The sequence below is a fragment of the Tiliqua scincoides genome, chromosome 4 (assembly GCF_035046505.1).
Source record: "Tiliqua scincoides isolate rTilSci1 chromosome 4, rTilSci1.hap2, whole genome shotgun sequence".
NCBI classification, from domain to species: domain Eukaryota; kingdom Metazoa; phylum Chordata; class Lepidosauria; order Squamata; family Scincidae; genus Tiliqua; species Tiliqua scincoides.
The window spans coordinates 118481747-118506939 of NC_089824.1; the positions used below are offsets into that span (position 1 = coordinate 118481747).

The 25193-nt window shown below is 42.9% G+C and overlaps 1 protein-coding gene across 1 annotated transcript; it reads left to right on the forward strand.

Moving 5' to 3' along the window:
• The first annotated feature begins 716 nt into the window (after positions 1-716).
• Positions 717-23636, forward strand: ODR4 (odr-4 GPCR localization factor homolog). The gene is made up of 14 exons (XM_066625354.1): positions 717-936; positions 1872-2002; positions 2269-2403; positions 3870-3965; positions 4816-4922; positions 6160-6196; positions 6617-6757; positions 11972-12067; positions 13407-13475; positions 15592-15720; positions 16729-16819; positions 19029-19214; positions 21505-21597; positions 23279-23636. Exons 2-14 carry the CDS (start codon positions 1904-1906, stop codon positions 23344-23346), a joined length of 1347 nt encoding a protein of 448 aa, XP_066481451.1. The 5' UTR covers positions 717-936; positions 1872-1903; the 3' UTR covers positions 23347-23636.
• The last annotated feature ends 1557 nt before the right edge of the window (positions 23637-25193 follow it).

Here is a 25193-nt window from a genome sequence, read left to right on the forward strand (position 1 = left end):
GGCAGCGATGCTTGAATGTGGCAACCTTGCACGCCGCCATCACCCACGTCATTTCAGAACGGGAAGTGTTTTTAACTTGTTTTCATTGTGTTTTTAATTGTGTTTCTGTTTTTTTTGTATTCTTTTATTTATTGTTGTAAGCCGCCTTGGGTCCCTTCAGGGAGAAAAGCAGGATATAAACAAACAAACAAATAAAATAAAAAAATAAAAGGAGAATGTTCAGTGGAGAACTTCTTAGTTTAGGTGGATTCACAGCCCAGTCTTATACAGGTCTACTCAGCGGTAAGTCCCACTGTGTTCAGTGAGGCCTACTCCCAGGCAAGTGCCCATAGGTAGCCTAACAGCCCAATCCTATGAATGTCTACTCAGAATTAAGTCCCATTAGAGTCAATGGGGCTTACTCCCAGGAAAGGGTGGATAGGATTGAGCTGTAAGACCCCAATCCTATGCATGTTTCCTCAGAAGTACGTCCCATCATAGTCAATGAGGCTTACTCCCAGGAAAGTGTGGATAAGAGTGCAGCCTCACAGCCCCATCCTAATCCTGTCTACACAGAAGTAAGTCCCATTACAGTCAGTGGGGCTTACTCCCAGGAAAGTGTGGCTAGGATTGGGCTGTCAGAAGTTCTTCTTTCCTGAGTTCCAGAAGTGCAGGACAGCTGCGGAGGGGAGCAGGTTCCTGGCGGTGTCGCACTTCCGCCACACTCAAGATGGCGGACATAAAAAGCCGCTTTGGCGCCGTCGTGTTTTTAGTGTGGTGCCGCTTACGGCATCGCTGTGTGCGCCGCTGTGCAAAGGAGTGTGGCGATGACGCCTGGAGATGACGTATGCCGGTGCACGTCAGCGTTTGTGGAGGGAGGCGGGTGGGCGACGGGTTGGAGGGCGAGACATGGGAGTGAGGCGAGAGCGGCGGCTGTGAGGAGGAGCTCGCTCGGGCGTAAGCGGCGGGGCTGTCTCCCGAGCAGGCGAGGGGCGGGACGTGAAGGACTCGCTTTCCCCCGCGCCTGATTTCAAGGGGGCTTGAACAGGCGTCGTGGTCTGTTCCAGGCAGCCTCCCAGCAGCGGTTCCCTGCACGTAGAAAGCTAGCGTGTCAGAGGAGAGCTCTCCTTGCCACTCTGTGTTTCTTAGCTGCAGGCAGTGCAGCGTAGCAGGAATGTGGGGTGGCAGGTGAGGCAGAGCCTCCCTGTGCAGCCCTTTGGAAAGCACCGCTGCTGTGTGAGGTGTGCAAGTCAAGGACGTGAGGTGGGTGGGGAGGCAGTTTGGGCAGAGCCTCCCCATTGGAGCCCTTCAAAAAGTGCCATCGCCATGTGAGGCACCCATAGCCTATGCTCAGAGCAAGGAGGGAGTGCAGTGCACATGGGTTGTGGGTACTTGGGCACCTCCCACAAAGGTGCTTTTCGAAGCACTCCAGTGGGGAGGCTCTGCCCCACCTGCCTCCCCACCCACTTCATGTCCCTGCAGTGTATTCCATTTGCAGTATGAATTGAAACGGATTGACCTCTTCCCGGAGGGGTAGGCCCATATCCAGTTCAAGTAGGTGGGAATAGAACTACAGCAGAAAAACCTGATCCTTTTTATGCTTCCGATGATGTGAGTCTCCTGGTGTTCAGCTGGACTTGCTCTCAAGTACATGCATGTTGGGGGAGGCCACATTCATGTGGGTGCAGAGGAGGAAGTGGCATGGGACCCTGATGGGGGAGTGAAAGGCAAATGGGTATAGGGCAATGGGGATGCACCTAGCTTGGACTCTTCCACTGTAACACTGAATCTGATAAGAATATTTGCTGTCTAGTTCTAATTAATTCAACTCTTTAATTTCCAAGTTACCGATTCCCTCTGTGGTTTAAACTCTTTCTTTTCCTCTGTTTAAGTTTGTGGCTAAGCTGTTTAAATATGTGCAAAAATGGGAAGAAGCTACTTTGTGGAAGAAGCTGTTGGACAATATCTGTCAGAACTCAACACCCACGCGAAAGCTTTAATTACTGGTCTCTTGGTAGGGCAGGTAAATTTGTTTCTGATTTTTTTTTTTAAAGTATGTTAAGGGATTTTTAAAATTGGTTTTCTGTTTGTTTTGTCTTGTCTGAAGTCACTATTTCCTTTAAGAGTAAAACAGTAACATAGTGTTAATTTCATCTTGAATTGCAACTAAGCACATAACTTCAGCACCAAAAGAATAATCCAGCAGAATGTTTTCTCCTGCCTAAATATTTAAAAGGTTTTGGCTGAAGTTGGATTGTTTCTCTCTCCCTTCCACCCCCCCCCCCCCAGTGCTCTCCACAAAGAGACTATGTTGTACTTGCCATACGAACACCTCCAAAAGAGGAGGAAAGTAAAAGAAATCAGAATTACCATTTGGAATTATCAAATGTTGATGAGGAATGGACAACAGCACATGCCAGTCAGGTAATACTTAGTCAGTTGTACTTCTTAAAACCATAACAAATTTTTTTGTTACTTTTTGTATTTCTTCCATGTCTGCATGTGATAATTTTTTTGCTGAAATTGCAAACAGTCCTGGAATGCTGTATGTGCTCAGGTTGGTTGTAAACTAAGCTGACTCCCGTCTACCTCAGCTGGACTGCTAATTTTTCTGCCCCTGGCATCAACTTCATTCTTAAGTGTCTAATAGATATTTGAGTTTTGAGAAGGGATCATAGTACTACTGTCATTTGTACAGCACCGAGATTGTTGCTGGTGGCAAGCATTCAAGTAATCATAACAGGCATAGACTTGTTTATATTCACTACTGAAGGACAGTACTTAAAGAGCTTGAGGACCTTCACTAGTACGTATTGATTTTAGTTGCATCTAGCTGTAAGTGTCTGACCTAAAGTTGGCAAGGGTATATTTTGATTTGGGTTTGTTAACTACATTTGTAGCCCACTTTCAAAAACCCTTTGAAGTAGGGTTGAGAGTGATTTGCAAAAGATCATTCTTAGTTTCTTAGAAATTTTTTAGAATTTCTTAGAAATTTGAGATTTCAAATTAAAGCTAAATTACCTGAACACTAGTTGCAGTGCCATATTGTATGCTTTGTCCAGTATGAGAAGTTGACATTGCAGTGGCAACAGTGAAGACTGAAGAAAGAGATATTGACAAAATCTGTACACTGCAAGGGACTGGGTAGGGGTTTAGATTAGGACAGTTCTTTGTCTCCATAAAGAGGCAATATCCTTATAGGGGGAAAGAGGAAGGCCATTACAGTGGATCTGCAGACTTGGCATTGGTGGATTTGACCAGCTGCTATTTGAAAATATTTGAAAAAAAAATTTTTCCTTGCATTTTACCAGCATGGTTGCAGTATGTCTCTCTCTCTCTCTGCTACAACACTCATTCAGGTGCATTCCAGCTTTCCTCCTGCTTTCTCCTCATTGGCTGGAACTACTAGAAGTGTCTGGGTCTGGACGAAGTGGCAGATTGGAGAAGGGAGGCATACATGAAAACCTAACATGGGTTTTTTTTTTAAAACTAGGTTTCACAATGTCATTTGGGTGGGGAAAAGTTGCCCAAGTTAAGTTGTGCAACCACACAACCTAAGTTAGGTTATAGGAGTCTGTACTTAAGTCAAAACATCTGGTTCTTGCCAGCCCAGTGCTTTTGAACCTGCACAAAAGCACACCAAAGCTGCCTGCATGAAAGTGCCAACGTAGCCTCCTATAATTGGGGAGCCAGTGTATATACACTTTACATCTCTGAATTAATGTGTACGTTTTCATGAATTGCACAGATATAATGAAGCATGTTGAATTTCAGCTACTGTAGCTTTGTAAAATTGGTACCATAGCACTTGTGGAACTTGCAACACTCTTGAAAATATCTTTATATGTATTTTGAAGTTCAGAGTCTATTTTGTTGGTTTGCCTTGGTAGGTGTCACGAATGCTTCCTGGAGGCCTGCTAGTTCTTGGTGTCTTTACTATTGCAGCTCCAGAGCTAACAAAAGAAATTCAGCATGTTCTGAGAAAGGTAAACTGTATTCATAATGTTCTTCTATGGCAGGGGTGCCCAAACCCTGGCCCTGGGGCCACTTGCGGCCCTCGAGGCCTCTCAATGCGGCCCTCAGGGAGCCCCCAGTCTCCATTGAGTCTCTAGCTCTCCAGAGATTTGTTGGAGCCCACACTGGCCCGACATAACTGCTCTCAGCATGAGGGCGACTGTTTGACCACTCGCGTGAGCTATGGGATGAGGGGTCCCTCCACTGCTTATTGTTTCACGTATGTGATGCAGTAGCAGCAGCAGCAGCAAAGGAAAGGCCAACCTTGCTTTGTGCAAGGCCTTTTATAGTCTTTGAGCTACTGCAAGACCTTCATTCATTCATATAAGTTCATCTTTAATATATTTATGTAAACATGTAAATTTATTCAAATTTTAAATGTAAATTAATTCTTCCCCCCGGCCCCCAACACAATGTCAGAGAGAGATGTGGCCCTCCTGCCAAAAACTTTGGACAACCCTGTTCTAGGGAGTGCTAGTTGAATTGCAGACTACATTTTTGTACTTGCGGTCTTGGTTGTGGGTATCTGTGAGCTATGTTCAACTCTGCACTTTGTGGAATTGCTATAAATGTTGTCAGAGTTCTAAAAAGTAACCATGACGGTTACATATTAAGATGTATCACTTGTGGTGTCATAGTTGTTTTGGTTTGGGTCTTTTTCATCCAAGATCTTATTGAGTTGCCTGTGCTGGTTAGAAATGTTTGGTCTTAAAAATGGTATTCAGTTTCTTGTTTCTACCAATTACAACCTGAGATGCTTTTTAATATGTTTTATGGCAACTAGAAACCATCCTTATCTTAGTTCTTCTCTCCTTCTCCAAGCTTGTGTTTGCAGTAGAACATTCTGTAGCCAGAAAACGTCTATGGAGTTCCTCAGAGGAAGATGTGTCTGACAGAGTGGCTCTTCATCTTTGTTCTGCTACAAAGAAGTATCCTTTCTTCCACAAAAAATACTATCTTTTCATAAATAGACAGAACACTTATGTCTGGACCCAAGGAGGGAGAAAGACTAGGCTAAGGTAGACTGGAGAACACCTCCCACTTGCTTGTATATAAGCCTGATGCAATTTATTGGGCTTCCCTTTTTTATCCTTTCTGTACCATACTTTAAACTGTACCTTATCCTTTTTCTACCAAATCCTTTAAACTGCAGTTTAAAGCCAAGAGTATAAAAAACATGTGAAACCTTTACTTTGATCTACATCAGTTGATCATATCTTTCATAGCTATGCTCAGTGGCAAAGTCAGTTCTGCCATTGAATACTAAGAAGACACCCCCAACGTTCATTAACTTGATTTAAAAATTACAGAACACATAGGTAGATGTCTCTGTACTGGATATGTAGAATATGACAGGAAAATGAACATTATAAATTACAGAGACTGAGTGAAGGAATATCACTGTGCGAGTCAAATCATTTTTTTCTTGCTTTAATCGAACAGAGCTTTTCAAAGCTATGTTTCACTGACCTGGGTACTTAATCATATTATGACCCATTCTGTGTGACCAGTGTTATTTCCCAAACTGTACATGGGTAACTGTGCATAGATTGCAACAGATTCTTGTCCTATTAATTGCTCGTTATAGTTTAGAGCAGGGGTGCTCACACTTTTTTGGCTCGAGAGCTACTTTGAAACCCAGCAATGCCCGGAGATCTACCAGAGTTCTTTTTACAATGTTTGCGCCATCATAACATATAACATTTATGTGTACAATGTATGTTGGTGTACCTTGAGCCCCACTGAGTATAACAGGACTTACTCCTGAGTAGACATGGATTAGGCTGTGAGGCTGCAATCCTAGCCACACTTATCTGGGAGTAAGCCCCATTGAGTACAATGGGCCTTACTCCCAGCGGTTCCTCCCAGAGGCACCTGAAGGGGGGGGGTCGGCACTCTGCGATCTACTCATTTTGCCTCGCGATCTACCGGTAGATCGCGATCCACCTATTGAGCACCCCTGGTTTAGAGTAAATTGTAATTCTGCTGTAGCAAAGGTTTCCATCAACTTAATTTTAGCACAAGTTGGATATGAGGGAGTTGTAAAAGAACAGCTGCCATATTCTAAACTGAGCAGACTCTGAAGGAAACTAGAATAGAGAATGGTGCAGTGACATTCTTGTAATAACGAAACCACATTTGGTTGTTCTTTCTTAATTGGCAACGAATACTTTGTCGCACATATGATGTACAAGATCCAAAGGTAAATTGTGTGTTTGGTTTGAGTTGGATGGGTGATGTGCCTGAAGTTACTATTATGATAAATGCATTTTTGCAATGATCTGCTTTAAATGAATTGGAGTTTTTCTAAAATCATTGTTGGGGTCTAGGCAATCTCCTACCTAGTTGTCCGTAAAGCTTGCTAAAGGCAATTTGATAGAATAGGCCTTGCAGTGTACTGTGGGGCTTGTTTAATTCATTTTTCAGATACAGTATTAGTGCTGTATTGGGCTGTAGTCCTGTGCATGCTTACTCAGGAATAAGTCCCACTGAATTCAGTTGGCTGTACTTCTGTGTAATAAAAGAATATTGAATTTAGACTTTGGGGTAGACTGCATAAACGTGTCTTCTGTGTTTTTGATACCTTAATAAAGTTTCTTTTCTCCTCCCCAACACCCTTCAGAGTTCAGCTAAACCGGCAGACTGGAAATACCAGAGTGGACTCTCGGCTTCTTGGCTATCTTTAGAATGCACAATAAATGCTAATATACACATCCCACTGTCTGCCACCTTGGCCAGCCATGACCTAGAGAAAAACACAAAAGTAAGACTATAGTTACAGTCAATACTTAAAGCTTAAGACACAATTATAAGTTAATTCTTCTTATAGGTTAATTTCTATTAATGTTAACATTATTAAGTCCTGCCTTTGCTTCATCAGCTTAGCTGATCCATGACCCTGGACAGTCTCCATATTCACCTTCCTCCATCTTCAATAAAAACCTTTTGTCTTCTTTGTTAAAGCTTTTCCTAGGCTATTGTAGTATTACTGTTTTTGGTCAATCTTCTCTATTCAATCCCTTTTAGTTTTTCCCCCAAGAGGTTTATCCTTTTCTCTGTCTTTTGTTGCCTTGAAGAAGGATTTGTGTAATGCAAGCACTTCTCCTGATTTACTAGCAGTGTATGACTTGTTAAACAGGGAGTAGCAGTAAATATCAAGAATTTGTTGCCAGAAGGTCATGGCCAGTCATCTCATTTTCTATATAATATATAAGAATTAAAAGTGTGAGTAGAAGCATCCTGTCCTTATTTTGCTCTTAGTAGTGAAAATTCTTACCAATATCTGTAGCTATTCTATAGATAATCTGTCATTTTTTTTGAGCAATTTGATATAATTGGAGGGTGTTTCTGTTAGTTAAATGTTAAAAAAAGCCAATTTTTAGAAGGTATGAAACAGTTAAATTGCTTTGATGGGAACATCTAGCTTGTTGCCGGAGACACATGCTTTGCACATCACAGATGCATATGGCAGAAAGCACTATGCATAATATCCTCACACTGTTTGGGGGGTAGTCAAATATTTGTATGTAGTTTTGCAGCTGTGTTCAGATGAGACGCTTATACTTTGCTATTAAGTACTGTGGTAGAGAGGAAGTAAATTGATTAGAACATAACATAAGAACATAAGAACAGCCCCACTGGATCAGGCCATAGGCCCATCTAGTCCAGCTTCCTGTATCTCACAGCGGCCCACCAAATGCCCCAGGGAGCACACCAGATAACAAGAGACCTCATCCTGGTGCTCTCCCCTACATCTGGCATTCTGACTTAACCCATTCCTAAAATCAGGAGGTTGCGCATACACATCATCGCTTGTACCCCATAATGGATTTTTCCTCCAGAAACTCGTCCAATCCCCTTTTAAAGGCGTCTAGGCTAGACGCCAGCACCACATCCTGTGGCAAGGAGTTCCACAGACCGACCACGCGCTGAGTAAAGAAATATTTTCTTTTGTCTGTCCTAACCCGCCCAACACTCAATTTTAGTGGATGTCCCCTGGTTCTGGTATTATGTGAGAGTGTAAAGAGCATCTCCCTATCCACTCTGTCCATCCCTTGCATAATTTTGTATGTCTCAATCATGTCCCCCCTCAAGCGTCTCTTTTCTAGGCTGAAGAGGCCCAAACGCCGTAGCCTTTCCTCATAAGGAAGGTGCCCCAGCCCCGTAATCATCTTAGTTGCTCTCTTTTGCACCTTTTCCATTTCCACTATGTCTTTTTTGAGATGCGGCGACCAGAACTGGACACAATACTCCAGGTGTGGCCTTACCATAGATTTGTACAATGGCATTATAATATTAGCTGTTTTGTTCTCAATACCCTTCCTAATGATCCCAAGCATAGAATTGGCCTTCTTCACTGCCGCCGCACATTGGGTCGACACTTTCATCGACCTGTCCACCACCACCCCAAGATCTCTCTCCTGATCTGTCACAGACAGCTCAGAACCCATCAGCCTATATCTAAAGTTTTGATTTTTTGCCCCAATGTGCATGACTTTACACTTACTGACATTGAAGCGCATCTGCCATTTTGCTGCCCATTCTGCCAGTCTGGAGAGATCCTTCTGGAGCTCCTCACAATCACTTCTGGTCTTTACCACTCGGAAAAGTTTGGTGTCGTCTGCAAACTTAGCCACTTCACTGCTCAACCCTGTCTCCAGGTCATTTATGAAGAGGTTGAAAAGCACCGGTCCCAGGACAGATCCTTGGGGCACACCGCTTTTCACCTCTCTCCATTGTGAAAATTGCCCATTGACACCCACTCTCTGCCTCCTGGCCTCCAACCAGTTCTCAATCCACGAGAGGACCTGTCCTCTAATTCCCTGACTGTGGAGTTTTTTCAGTAGCCTTTGGTGAGGGACCGTGTCAAACGCCTTCTGAAAGTCCAGATATATAATGTCCACGGGTTCTCCCGCATCCACATGCCTGTTGACCTTTTCAAAGAATTCTATAAGGTTGGTGAGGCAAGACTTACCCTTACAGAAGCCATGCTGACTCTCCCTCAGCAAGGCCTGTTCGTCTATGTGTTTTGAGATCCTATCTTTGATGAGGCATTCCACCATCTTACCCGGTACGGATGTTAGGCTGACCGGCCTATAGTTTCCCGGGTCCCCCCTCTTTCCCTTTTTAAAAATAGGCGTGACATTTGCTATCCTCCAATCTTCTGGCACTGTGGCCGTTTTGAGGGACAAGTTGCATACCTTAGTCAAGAGATCTGCAACTTCATTCTTCAATTCCTTAATAACCCTTGGGTGGATGCCATCAGGGCCCGGTGACTTATTGATCTTTAATTTATCAATGAGGTCTGAAACATCTTCTCTTTTAACCTCTATCTGACTTAACTCCTCGGTCAGGAGGGGCCGTTCGGGCAGCGGTATCTGCCCGAGGTCTTCTGCCGTGAAGACAGATGCAAAGAACTCATTTAATTTTTCTGCCATCTCTAAGTCTCCTTTTATCTCCCCTTTCCCTCCCTCACCATCCAGAGGGCCAACCGCTTCTCTGGCGGGTTTCCTGCTTCTAACATATTTGAAGAAGCTTTTATTATTCCCCTTAATGTTGCTGGCCATGCGTTCCTCATAGTCTCGCTTGGCCTCCCCTATCACCTTCTTACATTTCTTTTGCCACAGTTTATGTTCCTTTTTATTCTCTTCATTAGGGCAAGACTTCCATTTACGGAAGGAAGCTTCCTTGCCCTTCACAGCCTCTCTAACTTGGCTGGTTAGCCATGCGGGCACCCTCCTGGATTTAGTGGAACCCTTCTTTCTTTGCGGTATACACCTCTGCTGGGCCTCTATTACTGTTGTTTTAAGCAGCCTCCATGCACTCTGGAGAGATTGGACTCTTTTTACCCTCCCTTTCAACCTCCTTCTAACCAGCCTCCTCATTTGAGGGAAGTCCGCCCGTCGGAAGTCAAGGGTTTTTGTTAGAGATTTGCCTGGTATTCTTCCCCCAACGTGCACGTCAAAACGGATCGCAGCATGATCACTGTTCCCCAATGGCTCAGTAACGTTTACATCTCTAACCAGTCCTGAGTACCGCACAATATTAAATCCAGAGTCACCTGTCCTCTGGTGGGCTCCGTGACTAGCTGATCTAAGCCACAGTCATTTAGCACGTCAAGAAATCCGGTTTCCTTATCGTGACCAGAACACAAATTGACCCAGTCAATATGAGGATAATTGAAGTCCCCCATGATTACAACCCTGTCCCTCCTTGTCACCTCCCTGATCTGTTTCCTCATGTCAAGGTCCCCATCAGATTTCTGGTCTGGAGGACGATAGCACGCCCCCAGTATTACATCGCTGCACAGGCCTGGTAATTTAACCCACAGAGATTCTACGGTGGAGTCGGACCCACCTTCAATCTCTACTTTGCTGGATTCTATCCCTTCCTTAACATAAACGGCCATCCCACTTCCAACACGCCCCTGCCTGTCCCTCCTGTAGAGTTTATAGCCCGGGATTGCGGTATCCCACTGATTCTCCGCATTCCACCAGGTTTCCGTTATGCCCACTATGTCAATATTTTCCCTTGTCACCAGACATTCCAGTTCTCCCACCTTTGCTCATAGACTTCGGGCATTCGCATAAAAGCATTTATACACGGAATGCCCCAGGATGGGCTGCTTATTCGCTCCTTTGTCCCCGCATCCTCTCATTGTGCCAAACCGTCTATCACATCCCATCACCCTACCTTTCCCAATTTCTTCTCCTACCCTGCCTTTGTCTTGTTGTTCTCTAACCTCCCCATCCTCCCCATCCTAACGAATCTAAACCCCTCCTCCCTACACCACCGTCTCATCCACGCATTGAGACCCCTGATCTCCGCCTGCCTAGCTGGCCCTGCGCGTGGAACAGGTAGCACTTCAGAGAACGCTACCTTTGAGGTCCTGGCTTTCAGCTTCCTGCCTAAAAGCCTAAATTTGGCCTCCAGAACCTCCCAGCTACACTTGCCCACGTCGTTGGTGCCGACATGCACCACAGCCGCTACCTCTCCCCCAGCACTGTCTACTAGCTTGTCTAGACGAGAAGTGATGTCCGCAACCTTTGCACCAGGCAGGCAAGTCACCATGCGGTCCTCACATCCGTCGCAAACCCCCCTCTCTATGTTTCTAATAATCGAATCCCCCACTACAAGAAGCCCCCGACCCCCCTCCCGCCGAGGAGTATCCCGAGTGCGCTCGGATACGGGCCCATCCCCTGGAGAAGGGATCCCCCCTAGGGGATTGTTTCCCTCCTCTCCAGGATGACGTCCTCCAGTCCCGAGACTTCCCACCCGGGCAGCCGATGAGCTGCACGCCTGAGGTTGGGACGAAGCCTGATCGTCCCCAGAAGTCTCCCCACGGTCCTCCTCTGGCTGCCTGCGCTTCTCCAGGTCGGCCACCAAGGCTTCAAGGGAGCGGACGCGTTCCCTGAGAGCCTGGAGCTCCTTGCACCGAGGACACACCCATGACTTATGCCCCAGAGGCATATAATCATACATGTGGCACTCGATGCAGAACACTGGATAGCCCCCACCCTGCTGCTGGCTGTCTGACTGCATAGCTTTTTTGTTGTTGTTGTTATTGTTGTTTTGTTTAGGGGTTCTTTTAAAAACCGTACACTGGATAGCAGCCCTTTTCTCTAGGGAAGAGGAAGGGCAGTGTATGGGGCCCTGGCCTCCTCGCCCTGCTGCTGAACTCGCCCAGATGCTAAACTCTTGTGCCTTACCTGGCACTTAGTTCCCAGAGGCACTGGGTTCCCAGAGGCCACACGCGTCTGCTTGCTGATTGCTGTTAAGACTTCCCATTTACAGAGTTCTGAGCTTGGTAGAAGGGCAGAATACATGTGGTAAATGTTACGTTAGGAGGACGTAACCTCTCTATGGTTAGAGTTTCATGCAGCTAACTTAAATGTTATAAAAGAATAGTAATTTAAGGAATAACTTGTGCTGGATTTTAAAAATCAGCAAGATTATTTCCTATGGTTTTGCTTTAAAGAATGGATTGACAAGATGGGCCAAGCAGATCGAAGAGGCTGTCTTTTTGATCAATGGTCAAGTCAAAGAGGAAGAGGCTGATCTACTGGAAGGTCAGGTAAGTGTTGTATGCTTAATGATGAATCGCGCTGACTAGCATGATATTTTGGTTGGCTGGTCAGTTTTAAACTTGCGGTGGTATCGCATGAGATTATACACACTTATCATAGAATATGCTGCTATATAAATTTAAAGTAATGTTGTTGTAGGAAAGGCAACCAAATGCATCTCTGACATGCAAGTTTATGTGCCTAATTTGTCTAAGTTGAAATTTGCAGTGTGGATGCCACTACTTTGCAGTAAACCAACCATCTAATGCCTTGCTACAGTGGTGAGGAGAACTTTACAGTACATCTGCACCTGATCAAGAATTTTGGAAACATCTTCACCACTTGGCAAAGTGTTGCTGATGATGAGCTTGCAAACTTATGAGCTTGCATGATCACAACATGATAGAGTATCATTTAGTAGGTGTAAAAATGTATCTGTTGAGCGTGTACCGCCTCCTTATTTCAGTTACCAAAGAGCTCTTGCTGAATTATGTAGGAAAGGGAGATATACCACTAGAAAAGACAGCCTAGGAATAATAAGTGAGTGCAATGCTGAGTGCATTGCTAAGTTATCCTAAGCATGAAATGTATGTATTTTTAAAAACAAAAAATACATTCTTGCGTAGTATCAAGAAGACTCTCCCTAAAGCAGTAATGGTTGTGACTTAGCAGTTGGTAGCTTTCCCTCTTTTCTGAAACAGCACAAGTCAAATTTAGACTGTAAGATGTTCAAATATATTTTGAGTAAAGGATTGATTAAAATACCTAGCAGCCACAGTAACTCTTCCTAGCCTTTAGCAATAGTGATTTTGTGGTAGAAGAACCAATCAGCAGTTATATGTACAGTTAGTTTTCCATGTCTGAGCACTTCATTCCCATGGATTCGCTTATCCTTGGGAGTGAAGAGTGTGACTTACCTCATGCCATACACAGTTTGTTTTTGCCTCTCTGCGGCTGTTCTGAAGCAGTCCACAGCATCCTAGCCATTCTAACATGATCCATAGCCCTATGGTGGGTGACTTCCTGTCTCGTGGCAGCCATTCTGAAGATAATTATGCCAATTTGATTTTCCCCAACCCCACTGATCTCGCAGGATCAGTAATTCCGTATCCATGGATTCAGTGTCTGCTGGATTTTCCAGGAACCTAACCCTCACGGATACAGAGGATTGACTGTATTTGAAAGATTTTTATGCCACCTCATCGTGTAAAACAGCAGATTCCAAAAGTATAAAACCATAAAAATACAAAATAGAATGTTTGCCTTCCATTCTATCTGTTCTGTTCTAAGATACTGTATGCACTTAAAGCAGTTGGGTAGATTTCATTAACTCCAATATTCTTGCAGAAAAAGTCAACAAGAGGAAACGCACAATCGGCTGTTCAAATCCTTGACGTCAGAGTTTTAACACAATTGGTAAGTATGAGGTCAGCGCAGTAGTAAAGAGAATTGATGTGGGAATTCCCAGTTTGTCACCTTCACTGTGAATTCACTGCGTGGCCTTAAATAAGCCTTTATCTTAGCTTTGACATGCACACACCCTTCAATTTGTGTGTAGAAAGTTGTAGTGATATAAGAATTATTGGGAGAATGTATAAAGCACACTGTGTATGTAGGAAAAGTATCCACAAAATAGTATTGTGTTCCAAACTTCTAATTCTGTGACAGATGAGCTAGATATTTGTAGGACAAGGCGGAGGCTGGGAGGCATTGATAGCCAGTGGCCCTTAGTGCTAATTTTAATCTGGACTATTTTTAAACACATGTGGGCGCATGAATTATTTTGCATGATAATGGCTAGAACTATTTTATTTATGTAATTGTTATGTTATGTATTTGAAGGCATTTGATCTCTCCAAATCCAAGAGAGTGGTTGATGAGATTATGGGATATGGCTGTAATGCATAAAATATAATACATAAAATAACCTGGATTCTTAAAACTAGGAATCATTCAATTGTTACCAATACATTTTTTTTTTAAAACTGGGAAGACTTAAGGAAGTATTAGTTGTTATGCATTCCAATTCAATGGAATTAATTTTTTTGTGATTAAGGGCTTGTTTGATGTGTTCTGGATGTATAATCCATGTAGGTCCTGTATTAGTATTACTCAGGGCCCAATCCTATCCAATTTTCCAGCACCAGTGCAGCCACAATACAGTCCCAAGGTAAGGGAACAAAATTATCTTACCTTGAGGAGGCCTCTGTGACTGGCTCCTCACCAAAGGATGCAATGCGCGCCCTTATTGGCACAGCTGCACCAGCACTGGAAAATTGGATAGGATTGGGCTCTCAGTTTTTTTTCAGTTGGTATGGAGTGTGTTTATTGTTGCCAACATTTTGATAATAAAATATTGGGAAGTGAAAGTGCATCTATGTTAAAGGAATAATTAGCTAAAATTTGAACCTGATCAACATGGTACCGCAACTGAATTCAACACCTCAGCAATATATAGCTATAAGAGATAGGACGTACCATTGTAATTTCTTAAACAATTGTCCCTTTATTTCTTATTTTATGAAAGTAAGAATTCAGATGTTAATTACTATTGGTTCGTAATTTAAAATGGATATAACAAACTGATGTATGGTTAATGAAGTGTTAGCTTCTTGTGTACATCAAGTATCAGTATTCTGTTGTACTGTTTGGATGAATGTTTTGTGTTGCGTTAGACCAGGTAATGAATTACGTTAGAGAAAAAAGGGTATTAAGAAGTTGAAGTAATGACTAACAGCCCAATCCTGAGCTGCCCGGAGCTGCAGGACCCGGCGGCTCCATGGAGGGCTCCTGCCAGATCCAGTGCCTTCCGCGCTACCGCGGGAGGCTTCTCGGGGGTTTGTCCCCTTTCCCTGGGTAAGGGAAGCAGCCCCACAATGGGACTACTCACTTTCGCGGTGACCGTTTGGTTGCCGCTAAAGAGAAGGTGCTCGTGTAGGGTGGGCAGCCCTGCCTGAGCGCCCTGGATCCTGCAGGGCTCGGCTCCGTAGATCTGCCTCCCCCACACCCCCAGCCACGCCTCCCCCCTCCCTGGAACGCCTCCTCGCACGCCCCATCTCCTGTTCCACAGCCCAGCGGTCACAGACTGCTGAGCCGCAGAACCCGGGCGCCCGCCGCGCACTGGCTCAGCGCCGGCTGGAGCTGAGTCAGCTGTGGCAGGAGCCTGGCGGTAAGCCCTGCAAAGGTGCCTTATGGCATGTTTGCGACTGTGGTCCACGCCGCGGAGGCATGGCACAGACCACAGGATTGGGCTCTAAGATGCCCTTGTTTGGGCCAACATTGGTCCAGGGTTAGTCCTGTATAGAAGATAAATTTTGGGGGCTTTCTGGATTTTTCTTTTTCAAAGTGATTAGTAATACTTTCTTGTACTGTGGATTTTGGTTTGTATGGTTATTTGATGTACCTATTTAAAATCCCAGTTCAAATACGTATTTTGTTCTAAGAACAGGTACTTTCTGGAATGATAAAGGTAACTTATATTTGGCTGTGTAACAGATGAAGTTAACGTTGTGTTTTCCGTGTGTTATTTCAGTCACGAAATTCCAACTCCAGGTCCACAGCAACTGTCCAGATATGCAGCGGTTCCATAAATCTCAAAGGTGCTTTGAAATGCAAAGCTTACATCCATAATAACAAGCCGAAAGTCAAAGATGCTGTTAAGGTACTTTGCTGCCCTTCAGTCTACTGAAGGATTTGAACTTAATCCTTTCTCCCAAGCAGTGCAGTTAACTTATGCAACTGATGTAAATGGAGGCTGCCAAAGTCTGTGAGCCACGTTTCTCAGCAAACAGATGCCCAGAGTTATTCCCTAATCCTCGCTAAAATATGCCAAACATCTATGTACTTTCCTATATTTGACTGAAGTATTTCTTTACTTTTTCAGAATGTATCCCTTCAACCTTGATAATAAGTAAGGGCAAAGCTACTGTGCTTTTGCATGCCTCCATGGCTTCTAGAGATGGTTAGAAGGTCAAAGCTGAACTCTCTGAGCCAGAGTCCAAATTCTCTTTAAGTAGTTCTGGCCATGGAAGCTTGAGAGGCCAGGATATGGCTGTTCTTTCTGTATGTAGAAGGATATTCAGCATCTTGCTAGGTCTTGAACGATAGTGGGAGTAAGATCCTTTTGCTTCCAGTCTCTTCAACTGAGGACCCCAAGCATGGTTCAGTTAACTAAAAATAAGTGCTTGCCTGCTCTGTCTAGCAGCCACAGTTTGGGGGTTTTAAAAGAGCTGTAACTGTGAAACATTTGTAGCTATGCTATGTTCACCAGCAGGTGTCTTGCTTCTACTCTGGCAACAGCACTATATTTTGATCTTTTGGGGGAGGTCTTCCACAAAAAGCTGTATCAGCAGTTCAGCTCTGGAGGTAGGCAGCACCTTCCTGTCCTGCCAGTTTGATCCCTAGTAATCCTCCAAGTTGTGACTAGATGGTAGAAATATACGAATCACCCATACCTCACTGCAAGTGGCAGTATGAAAATGGTAGCACTGCTGTACAGCTGTGGAGTGGATGGGGCCGCTTGGTCTAGTTGTGGTCTTTCAGGCTGTTCATTTCAGTGCCAAAGTGGACATTAAATATGGAAGTCTGAGAAACTACTACTTATGCTCTAGTTGCATTTTAAAATATTGTTACAGAATTTAAAATGTTTTTATGTTTTTGTTCTTTGCAGGCCTTGAAGAGGGACATAATAAACACTCTATCTGATCGTTGTGCAATATTGTTTGAAGATCTGCTTATAAATGAAACATCAGGGAAGAAAAGTAAGAGAAGGGGCTTTCAGTTTGCACAACTACATTGGGGGAAAATGTTTTGCCTTGAGTTTTGGCTCTTTGCAGTTTGTTCTGATAACAGAAGAATGTTCTTATTGAGTGATGGCAAAGCTGGACTTCTATCAATTCATGTGTTCTGACTATCACATTATAAGATTGTTGGATAGGAGCTGCTCTCCTCATTTGTCTAATAATAGCATTCCCTCCCCCCCCACAGGGGGAAGGGCATTGTTCCAGTAATCACATCAGATCTGCACCTTTTGAAAATTTCTTTAACCTGCTAGCTATCTGGTTGTCAGCTTTTTACTAGCCTCTGCTCCTGTTCTTTCAACAGTGGCTTGAAAGAAACTATGGGTACCCATGACTGATCAGACATTTTGTTGTGCAGTGAAAAGCTTCGTTCAGATCAAACCATTGTTAAGGAGGCTTTGTGTTTTTTTCTAATCTGTTCATGGGAGACAGGTGTTCAGAAAACACAGGTCCGAAACTCTTGTGGATGTGTGGAACAAGTTTTATGGTTCTCTGTTCCTGGTTTTTGTTTCTGAGCTTATGACAGATTCTATAGTTGCATATTGCGGCAAACGTTGTTGTCCTTAAGACATAAAGGCATTGTGGCTAATCTTCAGTGACTTTTTTGTCTCTCAAATGACTGACAGCCCAATCCTAAACCATACTGGCTTGGGAAGGCCAGCTGGTTTGCCCTGTGTCCAGCACAGTGTTGGGGCTGAATGTGGATCAGCCTAGGACAAGGTGAATTTCTTCCCCTTACCCTTGGTAATGTTGCAGCAGCCCCAATGGGGCCACTCTGATCTACACTACCTCAAGAGATAGTGCAGATCTGAGCAACCCAGAGCTGCTCTGGGCTGCCTTGGACAGGGGTTAGGATCTGGCATTTCAACAGGATCCTGCCCCCACCCCCTACTCACTCATCATCTTCCCTCTCTCTGCCCTGAAACGCCTCCACCCTGCCCTCCCCATGCCCCCAGACCCCTGCGCTGGCCTGGCTTGGCCGGCGCAGGCTTACTGGTCTACCATCCCAGTGGGGCTTGGGCCAACCTCCTTGCTATCCCAGTGGTACAAAAGTGCTTTACAGCAGTGGGTCTCGCACATTTAGCACCGGGACCCACTTTTTAGAAAGTGAAGCTATCAGGATTCCCCAGAAGTGATGTCAAGACCAGAAGTGTCACCATTAAGCAGGAAAATTTTTAACAATCCAAGGCTGCAGTCCTACCCACACTTACCCAGGAGTAAATCCCATTGACTATCATTGTTAAAAGAATATACATAGTAACTTCTTAAAAGTACAAGTCTGTAACATTTCCTCAAATGCAGTCACATATGGTAGCATCAAGTTTAATATATTAAAAATAAAACATTGAAATGAATGGAGACTCACCCGAAATTGGCTCACGACCCACCCAGTGGGTTCTAACCCACAGTTTGAGAAACACTTATTTACAGCATTTTTGCAACAGTGTTGGGCCGGCACAAGGGACTTGCACTGGCCCATCATTCCAGAATTGCGCCCTGGGTCAATCTGGATTTACAAGGCCCTATATTGTGCCACTTGGGGAAGTATTGTGTTACATGAACTGAATGGAAATGGAGCTACTTTAGACTTAATATGGTGGGTAGCCTTAAATGTTCCTGCATCATAACATCTACTTATTTACTACTGTGCTGAGAGTAATCAGATCAAACTGACACATCTGCTGTGAGTTCCTCATATCTGAGCAACACATTATCTGTATGCAGTTCTCAATTTTCTCTTTAGGTGGCATGTTTTCTACGTATGTGAATGTCTTAGCATTTGTGAGGTAACTGTTTTAATGCTGAAAATTGAAGTGTTTGTTAATGAATGCTTCTCTCAGTTTTCTGTTCTCCATCTTTGCTTTTATTTTGCAGGGGGAGGGTCTAAAATGTCATTTTTATCCAAATTTTATCAACTACTACAGTATCAGTTGTTATGAATTTATTATCAGAAAAAAAGCTGATCTAACTAGGAAGGCAAACAACAGAGGCAATTGAGGCAAAATTCTTCTCCATAAAGAATAAAGAGATTTTTCAATGATGGGAGGTCAGGATACGATGGTCAGTGTCTTCCCTGGTGTAGTATGTGCCAGAGATTCTAGTGCTTCTTACTAGTAGCTTAACAAGGGCTTTCAATTTGTCTCCCCTGCCTTTCCTTTTTTGTTCTTAGATTCAGAGAGTGAGTATCACAACTTACCTTGCAGAGTGTTTGCCCCCATTGTTGGGTCCAGTGTTCTGCTGTGTGATTACAAGTTTGGTGATGAGACAGTCAAAGAAATCCAAGAGCGCTTTCTTGAGATGTTGGATCAAGCTGTACAAGCCGAGGATTTGCGTACAGTGGAGGAAATGAACGCAGGTAAATATAGTAACTAAGTTAAAAGCGGATTACTCTTTGCCAGGAATTACTGGGAAGCTAGACCCAAAGTACAAGCTGATCTTAGCTCTGTTTTCATAAAATGTTGAGCATCTCAAAAGGCTGAATTTGGCTTGAGTTTCAAATGCATCTGAACCTTACTTTGGGTAGAATGAAAGTTTCTTTCTTGACTTGAACCCTTTATTTTCCTTTCAGACCTGAGAGATAGGCTTGTATGCAGAAATGCTGTAGTGAAGCTAAAACATTTGCTGGGTGGGTGGGACTGTAATAGGAAAGCGGAAAATACAGAAAAATGTATGTATTCTGAAACTTTAAAAGGAGGGAGGCATCCTAGTAACTTTGCTCTCAGTGGCCGGAAGATTGGAGTCTGGGAGCAGATTTGCTGCTTCAGGATTATGATTATCTAACAAAGCAAAATGGTGGTTTTTATTTTTAAATGAAAGCTGAAAGTTCAAGAAAGGAGCTTGGAATATTTCCCCCATCCCCTTCCCCACTGACTGGCCTTGATTTGAGAACATATCAGAAAAAAGGAAGGTAATGCAAGAGCTAGTATGAGTTTTAAGCTTGTAGCAGGGAGGAATTGTCTCATGTCAAACAACTTAACATTGATTATGTTTTGTCTATAGCTTTTCTGTGATACGTGAGGCTCTAACTGTTGCATAGTGAGCTGCTATTTCTGTGACTCTCTTTAGTTTGACCCTTAGATGCTACTAAACCTCAGAAGTTTGATGCTGGGATGAATAAAATCTGTAAATCGTTTTCAGCGTTTAAACAAATCTTAATTATGCAAATTATACATTGGTAAGCTTGTCAAAGTGCCTTTTGCTAGGGACTCCAGTTCCTTAGCATGAATAAATAAGATTTGCATTAGCAATTGGCTACTCTAAATCTCAGCTTCTAGCACCGAGGGGTTAAAGCCATTGAGTAGATAAACACAAATAAGATTTCAGTACTGATAATCTCTTCTCCCACACTAGTTCATTATTATCTAGTTGAAGACACAATGAACTCAAGTGGTGTGTGCCTTGACCCTCTTCAGAACTGAGTAGGTTGCCTGGCACTTGCTTGGATTATGTTTCTGCAGCTAAAGAGCATTGGTCCATCATGCAGTGTTTGATACTTGTATCCTGCAGTGTTTGGGTGGGAATTCTAACAACTCAAATTTGCATGCAAATTGAAATTTTAACCTTTCTTAATTTGCTATTTATAGATGCTGCTGTATTCTTAGTAGTTTACAAAAAACAAGAGATTGTATCCTTAGCAGCCTGAGCACAACTGCATTCACATGAGCTAACTTCCTTGCCGCCTCTCCCTAGAGAGATCCCTGAGCCTCTGCAAAAGGGCAAGAGGGTCCATTGAGCACTGTCTTGAATTCAGTCAGTGTGAAATCTCTCAGTTGATTGATAAAAGTGTGGCTTGAACTTACTTGACTATGTATGTCAAAGCTAAATGACACAGAATGTTAACATTTATCTGTTCTCTCTGGGCATACTTTTCATGAAAACCTGATGCAGTTTTAGATTTCCTGTTATGTCTATCCTAGTCAGCATGGTGGCTCCTAGTCTGACTGCTTTCACACTTACCTGGATTTGATGTGAAGGCTTCTATCTGTGTAGTTCCTCTTGCAGTGTTTTGTTTTCCACCCAAGCATATTTGGTCCCTTAGGAGGTCCATTGTTTGTGTGATGAACAGTATGCTTTCTGTGTGCTTCCAAAACGTTGCTATCTTGGGGATTTTGTGAATGGTATCCTCTTATGCCAGACCCAGGTTGGTTTGGGAGAAATTGTGGATGTTGAACATGTAAGTGGGGTGTTTATGATCTTTGAGTGCGTTTGTCTACAGTACTCCAAATTCTTACACTGTATGTAATTAATTTCTAAATTATGCAATGTCTGGGTACTCAAGTTTTCAACAATTCAGCTCAAGTAACTGAGTAACTTTCAGGTCAGGTACCAGTAATTACTGGTATGTTTTTTCTGTATTCACTGTATTGTGGTTGAAAACTAGCTGTCTTGTGCCTTTGAAGATATTAGAGGTTGTAGTGTGTAAAATAAGGCTCAGGAATACGAGTCCTGTTGCCAGGCTAGATTATGCTAATAGATAGATTTGTATGCTTGCTTTGTACACCTTTGCTTTTGAAACGGAGGCCTGTAAAGATAGCTGACAAGGACTTCTGTTGCTGAGGCCAAGAAGGGGAGGAAATGGAGTAAGAATAACTTGGAGAGTAGGATTAAATGAGTATACATCTTAGCAATTTACTTTATCCCTGCAGTTGAAGTAAGTTCACCTGAGGAATTCCAAGATGATGTGCAACTGAAACAGTTGACAAAAGAAAAACTTCTGTTGAAACTTCACCAAAACATGGGTATGGGCTCTCCAGCTATTTCTCCTACACTTTAGAACTATTTATTTCCTGCTTGAGTGTGTTCAATAATATAGTGCTTTTTGGGGTTTCCTGTTTTCCTGCTTCCTTCTATAAAACTTTGTTAACTTTATTTTTATAATGGGCATGTGGTAGAGTGGTGCAGTCATGTAATGCTTATTCTTCATGGATCTCCCAAAACAGTAACTGAAAGGAAAAAAAAATCCTAGTGGGTGGAAGAATATATTGAGATCATTAGATGTCAGTGAAAAATCTTTTGTGGTCTGTTAGTAAAAACCTAACTTCCAGATTGCACATCCTCTCTGTGATTCATCTGGTCAACCTCTGACATTTGAGCCTGTTATGATGCAACATTGGGAGAGAAGGACTGCCTAAACCAGAGGTGTCAAACTTGTTTCATACAGAGGGCTGAAGTTGGCATTCAGGGTGCCTGTTGAGGGCCAGAAGTGATGTCATTAAGCAGCAAGTAGCTGATGACCAGAAATCAGCACTTTGCTCTCATATAGAAGTTCATTAACTGCAAATGACAGAAGAGAAAATACGCAAATCTTGATCGTATTTCAAAATATGGGAAAGCCCAGTTTTCATGTGGGCCACTGTTTCAGTGGTAACACCTCAGCACTGCCCAGCAGCTGAGAGCCTGAGGGCTGGATAAAAAGCTTCCGGGGGCTGCATGAGGCCCCCGGGCCTTATTTTTGATACCACTAGCCTAAACATTTGTGACTGTAAACTGACTGTCCATCTGTGGTTTGGCATGTCATGCCTGCCTGTTAATTGACTAGTTTTGTCAAATATTCCATGAAGCCAAAAATGCCAATGTGTAGTTGTCTCTTCACCTTTATTCACGCAGTGTCATTCATTAGCAAGGGCAGGAGTGATGGCTGCTTGCTCTTTAGACTTGCATTGGTTGTGGGCAACATAAGTGTTGAAAAGCTGCTTCTTCTCCAAATCACTTGCCTAACTGCAGGCACCTTTGAACAGGAACCCAAGTAGTTGTTGGTAACAATAGTTACTACCTAAAATTGCCCTTGACTCCATCTTGTTTTGCTGGTCATCTGACTGTTTTGTGGTTCACTATGGTTTTTGTAATTAGGATATGTTGAATGAACAAACCTTTATTAGGTATAGATTTAGGATATGTTTCAGATCAGTTGCTGACTAAATTATCTGTTCCAATAAAATTAATGCTTAAAAAACCTGACCATTATTTGATATTTGTGTGATTGATTTGTTGATCAGATATTTGACTGGTCAGATGTCCAACCCTACCTGTCCAGTTTTTTTGAGTGTTAATCAAGCTTGCAGAAATATTCTGCATGTGGAAAGTCAATTACATGGTACATCTGACATGTACAGGAAAGGTGGGTCTGGGATGAACAATTAGATTTCAGCATATCATTAATTCTATATACTCTGTCCACTGTGTAATAAAGCTTGTATGTAAAGAAACGGCTTGTACATAAAGAGGAAATAAAATTCTATACCACAATGCTGATAACATGGAAACATCTATTGAAATTTGGTTATTGCAAACTCAGAGTGTTGCTGGCGGAGCATTAGCTTTTGGATTCTCATGTGTTCATTTATTTCCCTTTCCTTGCTCCCTGGCTATCCTGGTACTCCTGATCAAATACTCAATTTGTATTTCTTTTGTCATTTCTAGGAATGGTGATAGCAGTGGTGGTTGCAATATCAGCTGCAGCCTTCTCCTTTAATTACTTCAGTGACTAAGCTTCGGACATTAAGAATCACCCTGCAAACTCCAGCCACCACAGATGTACTCAGAAGATGCGTGCTTGTGGAACTGAATGAATTAGCAACCTAAAAATACCAATTAGCTGTTCCAAATAATAGCTTCAGCTGTCTTGTTCCTGCATGCAGTTAATGTAGGTGGAATGGTTTTAAGAGAGGAGGAAGAACCTAGTACTTCCAACTAGCTCATAAACCTTAATTTTCCAGGAAAAATGCATCAAATGCGTACTTAACGTTCCTCCTTACTAATTAAAAGGAACATTATCAAATGTGGGTTTTTCTGTTCTGATGTTGCGGAGCCTTAGATGCTTGTTCTTCTCCTGTATTGCCAATACTTCAAGTGTTGCTTTAAAATGTCCTCATAGTTATGACTACTTTGTTCTTTGTTACAGGGAGCATCCCATGAACCTCTTAATGCTCCACCAACTGCATTTATCTGCCACAGCAAATTTGCCCCATTACAGTGCATCATGAGCCATTCCTATTTGCAACTCCACTACCCACCTGATGCAAATACAGGCATGAAGATAACATCTAACAACCAAGTACATTTATTGTATGCTTTACAGTACAGAGTGAAGAAGCTCTATCCACCATGGATTATGCTACTTACCTAAAAGTGCATAATAATGTTTTTAGAAGCTGACAGCTTTTCCCCTTTATAAGAAATCCATGTGTAAAATCCTCCATGGTTTTATGGAATAGCTCTTTAAGAACTATTGCACTCTTGGATGATAAGGGAATAAACCTTTAAGAGGAGTAAGCATTAAGCCAGATGCAACAGTAACAAGAGCTGTTTGGAAGTGTCCTCACTGCATTCAATATAAAATGTATTTTCTCTTCCCAGGGGAGCTCTCAAAATCAGTTCTACACACTTGCAGCATGGCAGTCAATTGGATAACACCCGTGATGTCATACTTAGTTGTAGTTTTTAAAAAAAGTTTGCAGTTTTAGGGAACAAAGATGAATATGCTGATTTAAAGAGGCAAACAGACTGCATAAAGGGGAGAGTTGAGACTTACAACTGAACCAGTATTTAACTTGCGTGTGTGTACACACGCGCAGACATATGTGTGCAAAGCATGATGGTATCGCACAGCTAAGATTCACACCATAGATGAAGAACCTGCTGTGGCTGCTCTTTAAAAACAAACCTGCCTCTGTCATAATAGAGGTCACAGACATTACTGAAAGGTGTTGACATGTTGCATAACTGCATTGGAATATTTTGTGGTCTATCAATGCTAATACCTAGGGAAGCCTCACAGGAGATGCAAAGAATATTGGGAAATGTGTCACCATTGACTGATTCACATGCTTATAGTCTATAAGTGAAATCTGCAGTTATTGTTCTTCCAATATGCAGTGGAAAAGATCCATAATCTTCAAGGGATACTGCATTTATAGAATACCTCTAATTTGGGTGGTGTGTGTAGGCCTCAAGAGGTAGTAATAGTTAGAAAGTTATTTTAGGAAACTATCATTTGGAAGGAACTGGGGAAAGCCCAGGAATGCAATAGTTGAAGCCATCAAAGGCTTATTCATCAGAGGAGTGTCATCTTAACTGTTTCCCCCTTCTGTTTTGCTCTCTGAATTCTGTCTTCTAGCCTTCACTTGTAATAAGTTGGAACTTGATTTGCATTTACTATTTCATTGACTCTTAGGGGTGGGGCACATTTAATCCACCTGTTTAGTTTTCAGACAGTTAATTATATTTTTCCCCACCCCTCCATTCTCACGCACCTTAATGCCCACACTGTGGGATATGTCTACAAATGACAGATTGTTTTAACGTTATGGGATTTGTAGTAGCCTTAGCACATCTC